Source organism: Coturnix japonica, chromosome 7, assembly GCF_001577835.2.
Source record: "Coturnix japonica isolate 7356 chromosome 7, Coturnix japonica 2.1, whole genome shotgun sequence".
Classification (NCBI taxonomy): domain Eukaryota; kingdom Metazoa; phylum Chordata; class Aves; order Galliformes; family Phasianidae; genus Coturnix; species Coturnix japonica.
The window spans coordinates 20,161,416-20,174,677 of NC_029522.1; the positions used below are offsets into that span (position 1 = coordinate 20,161,416).

Below are 13,262 nucleotides of genomic sequence, written 5' to 3' on the forward strand. Positions count from 1 at the left end.
AGAATCACTGTTTGACTGCAGATGTTTTATCTTCCTTTTTCATCATACCAGCCACTCTTGACCTTGTGCAATAATTGCTTGGTTTTCACTCAAGTCCTCCCTCTGCTGCTATTTACATTCAGGGCTGTGCTGCTTTGATCACTGAGCCATTTGCAACAAACGTCTTCCACAACAGACAGTGAGATGTAGGACAGTCTTCTGTTTTCATTCATGATTACTAACCAAAATAGCTGCAGAAACGTTTTAATCAAATCAGACGAGGGGAAACAGGGTTATCTCTGTTACCCAAAGGTACCTGGAGTCCCTGCAAAGCACTTTCACAAGGCAGAGAGGTGGTGGATGCCCCATCCCTGGAGACACTCAAGGTAGGTCTGGATGGGGCTCTAGGCACCTGATGGAGCTGTTGGGGTCCCTGCTCATTGCTGTGGGGTAAGACCTGATGGCTTTTAAGGGTCTCTTCCAATTCAAAGCATTGGGGATTTGAGCAACATGGTCTAGGGGAGTCCATGCTTATAGCAGGGGGTTGGAACTAGATGATCTTAAGGGTCTCTTCCAACCATATGATTTGATGATTTATTATTTGAAGGAAGTGGAAGAGAATGGGTAATGAGTTGCACGGAAGAATGCATTCCAATTCTGCATGTAATCCAGATCAATTAATTCTAACCTCAAGTCACACAAGGAATAAGATACTAAAAACAAAAGAACTGTCAGCACTTCATTGTGATGGGTCATACATGAAAGAGACAAGTGTCCCGTCCTCTTCTGCTCACCAAGGAAGGCAAATCAAAATCCTGAAAAAACAGCTTCATATTCTTTAAACTTAGCCTGAAAAAATGCAACAAATAAAGCATTCAACTTGATGCAGCACTAGCTATGTTCACTTTCCAAATATAGAAGACAGCGAAAATACCATGGCGACGTCAAGATTTGCCTAGTCTCTACTGTTCATATTGTTCTTAAGCACTGGATTTTAAGGAACAGAAGCTACAGGCATAATAGCCTGTACTAAAGGTGGTTCCAAAGCTCTGCGTAGCCAATTAATTGTACGGTTTATCACCGGTTTTCAAATGCTTAGTGAGGGAAAAAAAGGCAACTATTTGCTAATTAACAACTGTCTGTAATAGGGTCAATTACTAATGCTGACAAAGAACTTTCTCCTTATTAGGGACGTGCAGCTCACTCTCTCCAAGCCAAGCATTACTGCAAAACACATGAAACAAGCTGCTGGTAAAGGAACGTGTCAGATGCTGCTTCTCAACACACATATTGGAATAGCTTCAGAAACTCAGGGCATGAGAAGAGCATGGCCCACACAACCCCCACTAAAAACAGGGTTTGAAGAAGTTTAAGGAACTACCACCCAGCACAAGCATGGAGGAGAGGCTTTAAAAAGACGACCAAACCACTGTTAACAGGACTTAGGAAGAAGAGAGGGCAAAAAAAAGAATGACATCTGAAAATCCTTAGCACTTCATACAGCAATCGTTATCTTCAAAGCACTGCACAAATATTAACTAATTAATCCTCACATTTTTCTGCCAGGTGAGAGGCAAATAAGCTTAACTTCTACAGCAGGAGCAGGATTCGTGGAGAAAAGCAGAGCTCTGTGAGAGGCAAAGCAGAGGCTGTGCTTGCATGAGCCAATGATCCCAAAGCAGCTCAGTGTCCTGAGTGCTGGAAGTGAGAGGGGAGAGACGGGCTGACTGCAGTCACCTCAGAAACTACAAAGGAGGGTCTCATTACCCCCATTTTGCTGAAATCATAGAATCTGTAATGCTGGGAAAGGCCATTAAGATCAAGTCCAACTACCAGCCCATCCCCGCAATGCCCACATCTACACGTTTCTTGGAACACCTCCAGTGACAGTGACTCCACTACTTCAAGGAACAACACCACTGAAAAGCAAATACAAATGGTCAGCAACTGAGCAATGCCTGCCCATGGTGTTGTGAGTGCAGGGCTGGGCAGAACCATCGCTCCTGGTGACCACACTGCACTTGCGGCAATGTCCCAGTTCTTCTAAAGGGAATTTCAGCCCAAATGTCATTAGATCACCATATCATTCCATAAGGCCTGCAAACCTGCACAGCATATAGGCAGCACCAGGTCAGGCAGCTTCATGCTTCCTGAAAGCCATAAGCTGGCCAAGCTCTCCTGACTCAGTTTCCCTGTCACTAAACCAACAGGCGGAGGATTAACTGATCTTTGCCATGCTGGCCTCAGATAACACTTTGTGTTTGCATGGCAAACACGTCCCAGGTGTGTCATCCTGCTGGGTTCTGTTTGGGAAGAGACAGCACCCTCAATGGCAATTTCACCGTATTGGTATGGAACTCCCTCCCCGTGCCTCCAACAGTAAGACTAGTCCTTCAAGCACAGGGTCTGGCCAACCGCTCAGCCAACCCAATGGGGAAGTACCCAAACCACAGCTTCCCTACAAATCCAGCTCAGATCAAACCAGATCTCAGATACAAACCAGAGATCAGCACAGTACCTTCCTTGAGTGTGCACCATGAATCTGCAGTGATGCAGGAGACAACCAAGCATCTTCCCTAAGGAGATCACAAAGTATTTTGTCCACCCGGCTCACAGCTTTCCTTACACAAACACAGGAAGTCCCACAGAGATAAGGATTTCAATGCACGGAAGCTGCCTCCAGTTTGGGGTTCTGCCCCTATTTTTCAGGAGCACTAAGCACGCACCTGGGATCACAGCTCAAGCTGCGCATCTGGCGCTCTGCATTTCCAGAAGGAAGGGGGAAAAAACTCATAAATCACATTCCAGTACATAAAGAACTGTGTCAACCCAAACTGTAAACATCACACAAGGCATGGCCAGGAGGAGACAATGTTACCCTCTGCCCCCAGCCAGCCACTTTGCCTTTAACTCTGTGCACCGAGAACATCTCTGTTGACTGCCAACACGGGCTCAAGCAGAACTCGAAGGTAGGTTTTACAACGTCACAGCTGTAGGCTGCTTTTAATCCCAGCGTAGAGCGAGTTACATATTTCAAGATGAAAAATCACACCTTCGAGTGCAAGAGAATGCAAATTGGAAGAAATAATTTAAAGTACTTGTACACAGCAAAGGGGAAGGAATTAGCTGAATCAACAGCTCGATGGAGACATCTGTTCAGCACGCAGCATCACAGTGCAAATAAAACGCCGGGGCAAATTAAGAAGGGGAAGAGAGAATAACGTGGATAAATGACAACGGTATCAGATAATGCCACTGACAACGGCAGCTCTCTCCTCTTAGCTCAAAGGCAACAGGTCTGCAACAGGAAAGGTGCAAAGAAGGGCAACTAGAAGGGCTGGAAACAACACATCCACCTGCAGAAAGGCTTCTTTTGTCAGGAGGAAAAGTAGCTTCTAACGTACAAAGAGACCTCACAGAAAAATACCTGCATTAACACAGAACAAACGTTAGAGTGGGAGAAGTCCTACAGCCTCAGCCGGCAGAATACAAATAACCCTCCACGCTCACCGCTTTACAAGGAAGGGAAATCCAGCCCCGGACCACAGCATACGCTTCATTCCCGAGCACGCTGCCCCGAGTCTCGCAAAGAGCCGCGTGTACGGAAGAGGCGCCCGAGGTGGGGAAGCCCCACGGTCTCCTCCGGCACTGGGGGAGCTCAGCCCCCAGCTCAGCCCCAACCCAGGACCCGAGTGGAGGCTGGAGCGCTCCCAGCCCCATCACGGAGCTGGGGGGTACGGGCGCTGCCGGGGCCGTGCGGTTCCACCTCGGCCGCGGCTACACGCCCGCAACTCGGTCTGTTGGAAGCAGGTCAGCGCTCCCAGATGGCTCGGATCTCAGATCCGGCGTGCATAAAAAAAAATTAATGTAATTTTTCATTAATTATTAACTCCGATCGTCGAGGAACAACTCTAGTTCACGCCAAACAAGTTGAAGGCGCGTTTCAAAGCGCTCGGCCGATGCCGGGAGCCACTCACCGACCCACGGACGGGGGAGAAGCGCCGGACCCGACCCCGCAGCCGGCGCTCCCCGCAACGGGACCGCCCCGTCCCGCAGCAGGAGCGGGGCTGCCGTGCAGCTCGGGCAGGGCGGAGCAGCCCCCGGGACGAGCGGGGCTCCCCTGTTTGCTCTCTCTTTTTCATTGAAGCGAAAGGCGGGGCAGCAGTGCTGGGGGACACGTGTGGTTACGAGCCGTCCCGGCCGTGCCCTCCCGCCCCTCCGAGCCCCATCCAGGCGGCAGCACCGCCGCGCCCAGCCCCGGGCCCCGTCCCGCTCCCAACTTCGCCCAACTCCGCCGGCCGCGCCCCGGGGGGCCGGGACACGAGGCCGCCCCGCGGTCACCCCGTCCCTCCCACGGTCCGACCGCCGCTTCTCACCGTCAGCCCGAGCAGCAACACCGGGAACCGTCCGCGGCACCGCGCGACCCCCGCCCGCTGCCCCGGCACAGCCATCGCCGAGCACCGCGCTGCGGGATGCGGCTGCCGCTGCCACGTCTGGCGGCGCACGCGCGCTCCAACGCTCCCTCCCGGCCGCGCGGAACACGCCGGGAGTTGTAGTCCGCCCCGCCGCCTCCGGCGCGAGCACAAACACTGTGTGCCAAGGCTGCGGCGTTACATGGGGTTATTGCCATCAAAGGGCAGCGCCTCGCACGTGGTCTGGTCTAACCTCGCACAACTGGCCTCAGACCATCCAGCCTGTCCAGGTCCCGCCGTGGGGCCTTTGCTTCTGGCAAAGGGGTCGATGCACTTTTGTCACTGTCTTTTATAAACAACTGGTGGTGTGAGGCCTAGGGTGTGTGGTGAGCGAGGGAAACAAACGGCGAGCAAAGGGAGATGGGAGGTTACTAGAAGAGAGGCTTAGGAAGTGGGACCTGTTCTCTACCCAGTTGTTCCCGCAAGCAAATCCTAAAGAAAAGCCCTGCAATCCTCCAGTGCCAAATGTCAAGCAGTCAGACCACTGAGTCTGCATTCACAGCCCCTGGTCTGGATCAACATCTGCAGCCCACAACAACAGATCACTATGTGCCTGGGCTGGGCACACACACCTGCCCACTGCACCCTGTGGGCATCCCAGCCCTCCTGTTTTCAATACCTTTCAATACCTGAAGGGAACTTACTCCCAGGAGGGGAGTAAACTCTTTGAAAGGGCTGACAATAGCAGGACACGGGGAAATGGTTTTAAGTTAAAAGAGGGAAGATTTAGGTTGGATGTTAGGGGGAAGTTCTTCACTAGGAGAGTGGTTAGGCCCTGGAACAGGCTGCCCAGGGAGGTTGTGGATGCCCCGTCCTTGGAGGTGTTCAAGACCAGGTTGGACGGGGCCCTGAGCAACCTGATCTAGTAAAGGTGTATGTTTGGTGGCCCTGCCAGGCAGGGGGGTTGGAACTACACGATCCTTGAGGTCCCTTCCAACCCGGGTCGTTCTGTGATTCTGTGATTCCTGTTGATCCCCACAGCCTAGTAGGACCAGCACCTCCTGCCCAGTGCTGCGTGGAGCGCTTCCTCACTGCAGCAATATCAAAGGGAAATCAAAGGTGTCTGCTGGAGTCTGCTGGTGGCGGCTGGCTGTCGCCTGAGCGTCGTGTCATGAGGATGGCTTCAAGGGAGCAATTTGTAGATCCATGCAGCTGACTGATCGCTTCAAGCGGCGATCATGAAAACTGAATGCCGCTGACATTAACAAGTCCCTCGGTAGAGATGTAATTTTGCAAAGCAGAAATGCACACAGAGAAAGTTATTACTATTGAAGTTTACACTTTTGTGACATCTTTTGCAGCTGAATCTGTGTGCGCCGTCCTCGGTCACAGCTGGATAACCTTCAGCAAGTCATTTCACGGAGCTGTGCCCTGTTTCCCACTTGCAGAAGGCCTGAGTTGGCCAACCTGCAAATGGAGCTGGCAACCCTCAGCCTCACTATAATGCACTGGTGAGTATAAGTGAGCAGCCCTGAAACCATCAGGAGTTTGGTATAAGGAAGGGTGGGCAGCCAGAGAGAGTCCAAGGAGAAGGAAGGAAAGGTGTGTGATTTTTCAGTGGAAGAACCCAAGACAAAACATGCCTGTATGTGTACTGCTGCTTTTTATCTGTAGGTCCTGCTGACTGTACTGGTGTTGCTAGCACTGTGCTCCTCTCTGCCAGAGCTAGTGCTTTCCCAGCTGAAATAACAGCCTTCCAGCAGCAGGCCACGGATCCCACACTGCTGTCCATTCCAAACAAACCCTCCAGGGAGAGTCTCCCCTTCCAGATGCTGTTCACCTTCAGATCATCAGCCCAGAGCTGAAAGGCTTCTGCAAACCACTATGCTGACTCAGCCAGACCTCTAATCTCAGCTGGATACCCGGGTGCTCAAAGGCCATTTGAATCCTCCTGTTACTCTCTTGTGAAGAAAACTGATACATTTTCTGATGCTTCATATCACAGTTACCAGTACCAGACAATGCTAAAGTAACCCCAGGGTAGTGGCTTTTCTGTGCTGTGTCATCACCATGCAGGATGCACTGACATTGTGGTAGGAAAGGATAAAACACTGGGTCATGGTTGTTTCATTGCAGGGTGCTTTTCTGTCCTAGCAGCAAGAGGAAATGATCTCAGGAAGAAAGTAAAAGAAAGAAAAAAATAAGGAAGATAAGCTACTTGGAAATGGGCTTCTGAAAGGTTATACTAAAAAATTCCACTTTGGGAAGCTGCAATTCTTATATACGGAAGAATATTCAAAGGGTATTCTTGTGACAACTACAGCTTCTTTCTTTCGGTTCAGCTCGATAATTTGTATTGACATGACACGCATTGCCTAAACTTAAAAGACAAAATCATTGAGCATCTGTCTTAGGTCAAAATAATATATCACGTATCTGCTCTGAACTGGGCTTTACACAGTGGCAACCACTTAATCAGTCCAGTCGTGCATTACTAATGAACTCATTACAGCAGTATCTGAGTGCACCACTATCCAGTCCCGGGTTTTACACTGTATCCTATTTGGCATTAATATCATATGCTGTTTGCTTCTTCATGCTTTTAATATTTGTATATGGCACTTCAAGATGCTGTCAAGACATCCATTAATTCACCACTGAGAAGCAAGAAAGCATTACTGCCCTTGGATTATAGATCAGAAAACAGTAGTGGAGAGATTATATGATTTGCCCAAGGCTATAAAACCAGACACTTTCAGATGAGGTTCATTTCCAAAAGTCTGCATTGGTACTGCTAATCCTTACTCGTCTGTCTATATTCAAATGCCTGTTTTACCAAGAATTAAATGCAAAATGGACTGACAGTAAGTATGTCTGCATCGAATCACACCTTCTGTATTTTCTATATGTTTCTGCTTTATTTGACAAGGTTTATTCTTTGTTCTCTTTTTAACCCGAGCAAGTCTCTGGCAGCCTCACAGTAAAGGTAAAATGAGTCACTTTTACCACAAAAAATGACAGCCAAAGAGAAAGGAAAAGACAGGAGTACTTTGCAAGCCAAACTGAATCCAGGGGCAATCCAGTGGCTTACACTGGGACCCCAAATCATCTAGCATTTGCCCGATGTGAAAGCCATATTCCCTCACTGCCTTAATTGCATCAAGGTGTCCTCCTTCCTTCCAGCACCATCTCTTTCTTCCTTAGTTCAGCTCTAGCCAACTGATTTTAATCTTTGGGCTTATCTCTTGGAAGTTTTGTGACATCTGTGTCATGGCACTGATTGCATCAGCTGAACATGCAAGCTGGTTGCCATCAACAGATTGATGGTATCAAAGCCCTGGGCTCCTCCTGACCTTTCCTACAGCTCTTCTGCACATGATGGAAAGGAAAAGAGACAGGACCAGCCCCTGTAGGATTTTACATGGGAGTGGTCTCGGAGAAGAGGCACAGCTGCACACTGCTTTTCTCCAGCAGACGTCTGTCAGAGGGGAGAGCCTGAAGGCAGCTTTCCACTCCTGCTGCCTCCTCAGCATCTGGTAGCAGGGCTGCAGATGAAGCGTATCCACACACTTCAGCTAACAAGTTATACAAAAGATCCTTAGCATGCCAAAAAGAGGGGGAGGTGGGAGGGGGGGAAAAGGACAGGAAGGTGCAGCTGTTATGAAGAGGATTGTTTCTTAGGCTGAACATTTCAGTTCCATACTTTTGCATAAACCCTTTCAAATGCTATTTTGTTAATGGTGGAAATACGCTGTGAGTCTCTAGGGACTGCTGTCTGTAATTCTGCTGTAACATATCTGTGATTTTCACCCGATTTGCTCTGTGTAGTGAATGAGAATGGCATGAAGGCAGATCAGGACGGGGTTTGGTTTGCAGGCTCTGTTAACAGCATGCTTGGTGCTCTGCAAGGATGCTGTATGCAGCCATGTCACTCGGTGTTTTCATTTTCTGCATCATATCCCTTTACATCTCTGAGGTCTTGAAGGACTGTACGCTTTTTGTACAGACCTCGCACAGCACAAAGAAGAAATACACACACACTGTGTGCTTTCATGGGAATTTTACTTTTGTACTATATTGTTGTTGTTTCCTTCAGTCTAGAATCAAAGTACTTTTGGGCCACAGGTAGACAGATACTCTTTATATATGAGAGGAAAAAAAAGCAGTAGGTACTGCAGGAGTCAGTTAAAAGTAGAGTACAGATATTTTCCAAACTTTTCTTCCATTACAGTTTTTATTGCTTTCTTCAGGTCTAAGGTCTGTGTGCCCCTTTACATTTAAGAGGTCTTACCATTAAGAACACTGTCGTTTCTTTCACTGAATCTCCAAAGCTGGATATAATGTGTTCCTGAGTAACATAAAAACCTTCTGCAGCACGGGCACCTTGCTGGCTGGTAGTAGATAATTTATGTCTCTCAGTTACCTGCTGAGAGAGTAGTTTAAACAAGATTAAAACAACCATTGGAGTCTAGCTGTTGTGCAGTGGCTACAGCACTACAGCATGTTTCCAAACTGCTGCCATCAAGACAGCTTTCTAGGGATTTACAGAAGCTTTGTATAACACTCACAGGCTGTTTTACCTTGAATGCATCATCAGGAAAGGGCTGAACAGCCAGCTTGTGAGGGGGGTGGAGATCTGAATCTGAATTCAGTGCGTAGGTGAACCACAGGTTTCATGCCTGAGGATTTGCATTTCATAAGGTCTAGCACGGGCTGACATCTACACCTGTAAAACAGAAATAGGTGTATTCGTAGAGTTCATGTAACACCCCTTGGATTGTGATTGTGCCTGCATACCCTAATAACAAGGCCCAGCTGGTTATTTTCAAACACTATTGGTCTCTATTGTGCTGGCAAAATATTTGTCTTTACTGCAGGACTTCACATACCCAGACTAATTCTGTTGCTCTGCTGAGGGGTAGCCTGCCACTGAGGGGAGGCAATAGGGAAGGAGATAGGACTTCTTGTATGAGTAGAGCTATTATGCCTCTAGTCTGGGTTCACAAAATACCAAATATAAAGACCAAATATAAAGGTAGGACTGTAAAGATGTGACAAACTGTTGTTTGGCTCTAGTGGCCTCAGTCTTCAGCAGATCTGCATCCATCTATGGTAGCTGAGCATCTGTCTCTATACTGAATCCAAAGATAAATTAGCATTCAGCCATCAGCATATATGCAGACAATGTTCTACTAAAGTATTTTTCATACATCTATCCTGTGAGAATATATCCAGTATATGCAATACATACATATTCAGTACTTTTCCCTCTCTGTATGTAGATAGATAATTTAATATCTACTATTTTACACGCATGCACACATATACCTGGCATATATTAACGTAAGCAGATCCTTTGTTGCAAGTCATATGATTATATATAAATGTAGTCAATATAGGTTTTCTTTCCTCCATTTTTCAGCTTTTCTAGTATTTGTGTGCTTAAAGTACTGCCTGTGTAGGCTCAATTAAATGTATGACCGCAGTCAGTACTTTCTGTGTGCAGTAATGCAGACTTTAATGACAGGGCATTTCTTCCTGAAAGACCTTGTCTTTGCAAGGACCACTACTCATACTCATATAAAAAGAGATGCGTTCTGATGAAGCTAGAATAAAACAAACAAACAAACAAACAAACAAAACATAACGATCAAATCCTTTGGCTGTCTGCAGATGTGCAATCAGGATAGCAATTTAGCAATTCAGTGAGGATTTTACTAGGTCCTTAGGATTTTTTCTCTATAAACCTCTTTCCTTCTTACTTTATTTCAGTAACCCATCTTTTAGTAGAGATGCACCACTGAGAATGCTCCATGTAAAAAAAGACTGTAGAAGAAGCAGGGAAGCGAGTGGGAATAAGGCCTTGATCCTAAACTCTTTGAAGGTAATGGATTGACTTCAGCAAGCTTTGGCTCAAACCCTAGCTGTCAGGAAGAAAAGTCAGTAAAGGAAGCAGGAAAAATAGTTCAGAAACAACATGGAAACAAAGGAGGCAGAAGTAATAAATACTGAATACAAAGGAAGAAATCATAAAAAGGAGGAGTGCAAGTGGAAGAGAGGCAGAGATGAGCAGTAGTGGACACCACTGAAATGTCAATAGATAAGAGTGAGAAGAAGCAACAATAAGCAGCCTGTGAAACAGGCTGTGCGGGAAGCCAATGTGCTCCTGTGTTCTAAGCTGATCATCCACATAGCACAGCTCTGACACAGCCAGTGACAAGGTGTCAGAGAACTACAGTCTTGGCTCCACACTGCAGGAAGGATGAGATCATTTAGGGTGGTTTTTACCACCACAGCACTGTGTGGTGGGCTAAGAACAGGACTTAGGAGACTTAAGCTCTGTTTCAGAGCTCTGTCCCAAGGCTCTGAAACCATTAATAGGTCTGTGAAGTATTATTTTTCTCATTTTCTCTTCTTGAAATATGCATAAGCCTGGTGACAGGAGGTTACTTGGCTGCTGTTAGTGAGGCAGGGAGATTTACAGACAACTTCTGCTGTGAAACCCCCTGGTAGGGTCTGTGCTGAGAATGGTTATTCCTCCTGTGCAGGATCATAGGAAGATTTTGTTATTCTCACAGCTCTTCTTTTAAGAATACATTTAATTCATTAAGATAATTAGCAACAACTCTGTTTGCTTCTTGGTACCACAACTCAATACTGAAGTTCTTGCAGCACTATAACAGCTGAGCAGCAACTCCGCCAACCAGGTAAATTCCATCCTACACTTTTATCATCAAGGGCATCCACATACTTGCTTTTTCAAAAAGCTGCACCAGTTGGTTTTTGCTGAAGCTAAATTATGAGTTTCTCCTCCTGGGCTGACTCTGAACTGTAGTAGGGCCCCAGGACAGCCAGACAACCGTCTGGAGAGGGACAGAGATTGGTGGCTGACATCTCTCCAGCCATCACATCTCTGTGCCTTAGAAGACATCTTTGTTCGCTTCTTCAAAATAGCCTCTTATTCTCCCCTGGGCCATCTTTCCCTGTAATATCCCTTTCCCAACTGCTTTTCTTTCCTGTTCTCTTACATAATGTGCCTACTTCATCTCTTCAAATAAAGCGTTAGATTAAAAAGAGCCCTTTGCTGCTGTCACCTTGTTCACTGTCCATATGCATAACATTCACTGCTCCATCTTGTGTCTTGCTACTCAGACCATAAAGTCTCAGAGCTAAAGACCGTCTCTTTCTGTTTCTCCGGGGCCTACTTAGTAGGTCAGTCGTTAGGCATGTGCAGTAAACATCATAAATAATAATGATTCTGAGTTCCTTTAGCAATGATTTTCCCATTGGTCTTGGTTTTGGTTCCTGTGTACTCTGGCTCCAAGAACTACATATACATAAAAATAGACACAAGTGGCTTTAGAAGCCAAGAGTTTTCCAGCAGAGTTATCATGCGGTGAGTGGACCCAATAAACACATTAAGTACTGACAGGTATCTGATACAGCTTATCAGATTATTTCAGGTATGTTTCTCTTTAAATTAAACTTTTTGGCAGAAAAATTCTATTCTGGGGATCTGGTTCAAGTTTGATTATTTTGGAAAACTTCCATCAGAATTATTCAACCATCTCTAAGCATTAAGCTTATTGGATGGGGTACTCTATTAATTCCTGGCCACCTTTTGTCTGAAAGGCTCTAATTCCTTCCTCTCTTGAAGGAGGCCTTCATGGCAGAGTCATTTCCAGTCCCTGTGAAGCCCTAACTAATTTTTCCAAAGTAAATTCAGGTTAAAAAAAGCAGGTGTCTGGATTCGCAGGGCTACAGTCTGCACAGCTCCAGGAGCTCAGCTTTGCAGCTGCACAGATTGGCAGAGCTGCTTCCCCATCCTATGTCACAAGCATCAGCCATTTGGAGGGGGAAGACTGGGAGCTCATCAACTGAGAAATGCCCCAGGATCAGATGAGAACTGGAGTGAGACTGAGAGAGGCCAAGGCTGAGCAAGGAAATGCGACCGGGAACCTATTTTTAAAACTTAAGAAATCACACAGACACAAACTGTGTTCAGAGGGAACAAAATATCTCACTCAATCACTGGGAAATGCTAGAATAAGAATACTTGAAAAACCGTACTGTCCTTCTTAAACATGGTTTGTGAGATGAAGTTTTTAATTACATAATTGCTTATTATTATTATTATTATTTCCTACAAACTCTCTAACTTGTTTGTTGCAGTTGTTGGGAGACAAATAACTGGAAGGAAAAGGATCTTATCATCAGTGCAATATGACCTCTATAACATTGGCCTAACTGTTTAATTTTATTTTGTTTTATTTTCTGCAAATTAATTCTAAATAATGGTATCTTAGTTTCTGGGTACCCACCTTAGCATCTAGTCAGCTTTGCAGCAATGCTGAGCACTCATAAGAGGAACTGAATTCAGTAGGATCAGTGAATACCTGAACTATGTACAGCTGACTACTCTGAAATAGATCTTAGGCGATTAAACAGTACATTCAAAATTAGGAACTGAACCTCACATTCCCTTGTTTCTCTTCCCCATTTATGAAGTGGAAGGGAATGCTCTTTTGTCCTACTGTATATTAGGAAGAAAAAGCTTATCAATGGGCATGAAACGCTCAGGCTCTGTCATGGTAAGTGATAAGCAAAAGACCCTATGATGAAAGTAGCTCCCTTCAAAGCAAAGTCTGAAGAGCATACAGTAAGGAGGCAAGGGTGTATGAAAGAAGGAAGATAAATCAAAACACAAAGAATTGCACATGTACTGAGCACCATCTATGCTGTGTGCTAAAGGAGAAGGGAACTGTGGAAAAAAAAACTCTTCAGATATTAACGGATGCCTACATAACTAAGAAAGCTGTCTTGGAGGAAATGAGCAGTGACAAGATAAGAAGGTGCTCAAAAACATTCTGT

At 46.1% G+C, this 13,262-nt stretch overlaps 1 protein-coding gene across 2 annotated transcripts in view; it reads right to left on the reverse strand.

Moving 5' to 3' along the window:
* The window catches only part of PDIA5 (protein disulfide isomerase family A member 5), a 90,673-nt gene extending 86,537 nt beyond the window's left edge, over positions 1-4,136 (reverse strand). Inside the window, exon 1 of one of the 2 annotated variants that reach the window (XM_032445970.1) lies at positions 3,957-4,136. In XM_032445970.1, coding sequence (XP_032301861.1) covers positions 3,957-4,121 — 165 coding nt within the window. In that variant the 5' untranslated portion in view covers positions 4,122-4,136. Of the gene's footprint in view, positions 1-3,489; positions 3,715-3,956 lie in introns of those variants that run through there. The other variant, XM_032445969.1, reaches the window with a different exon arrangement.
* Positions 4,137-13,262: the final 9,126 nt, after the last annotated feature.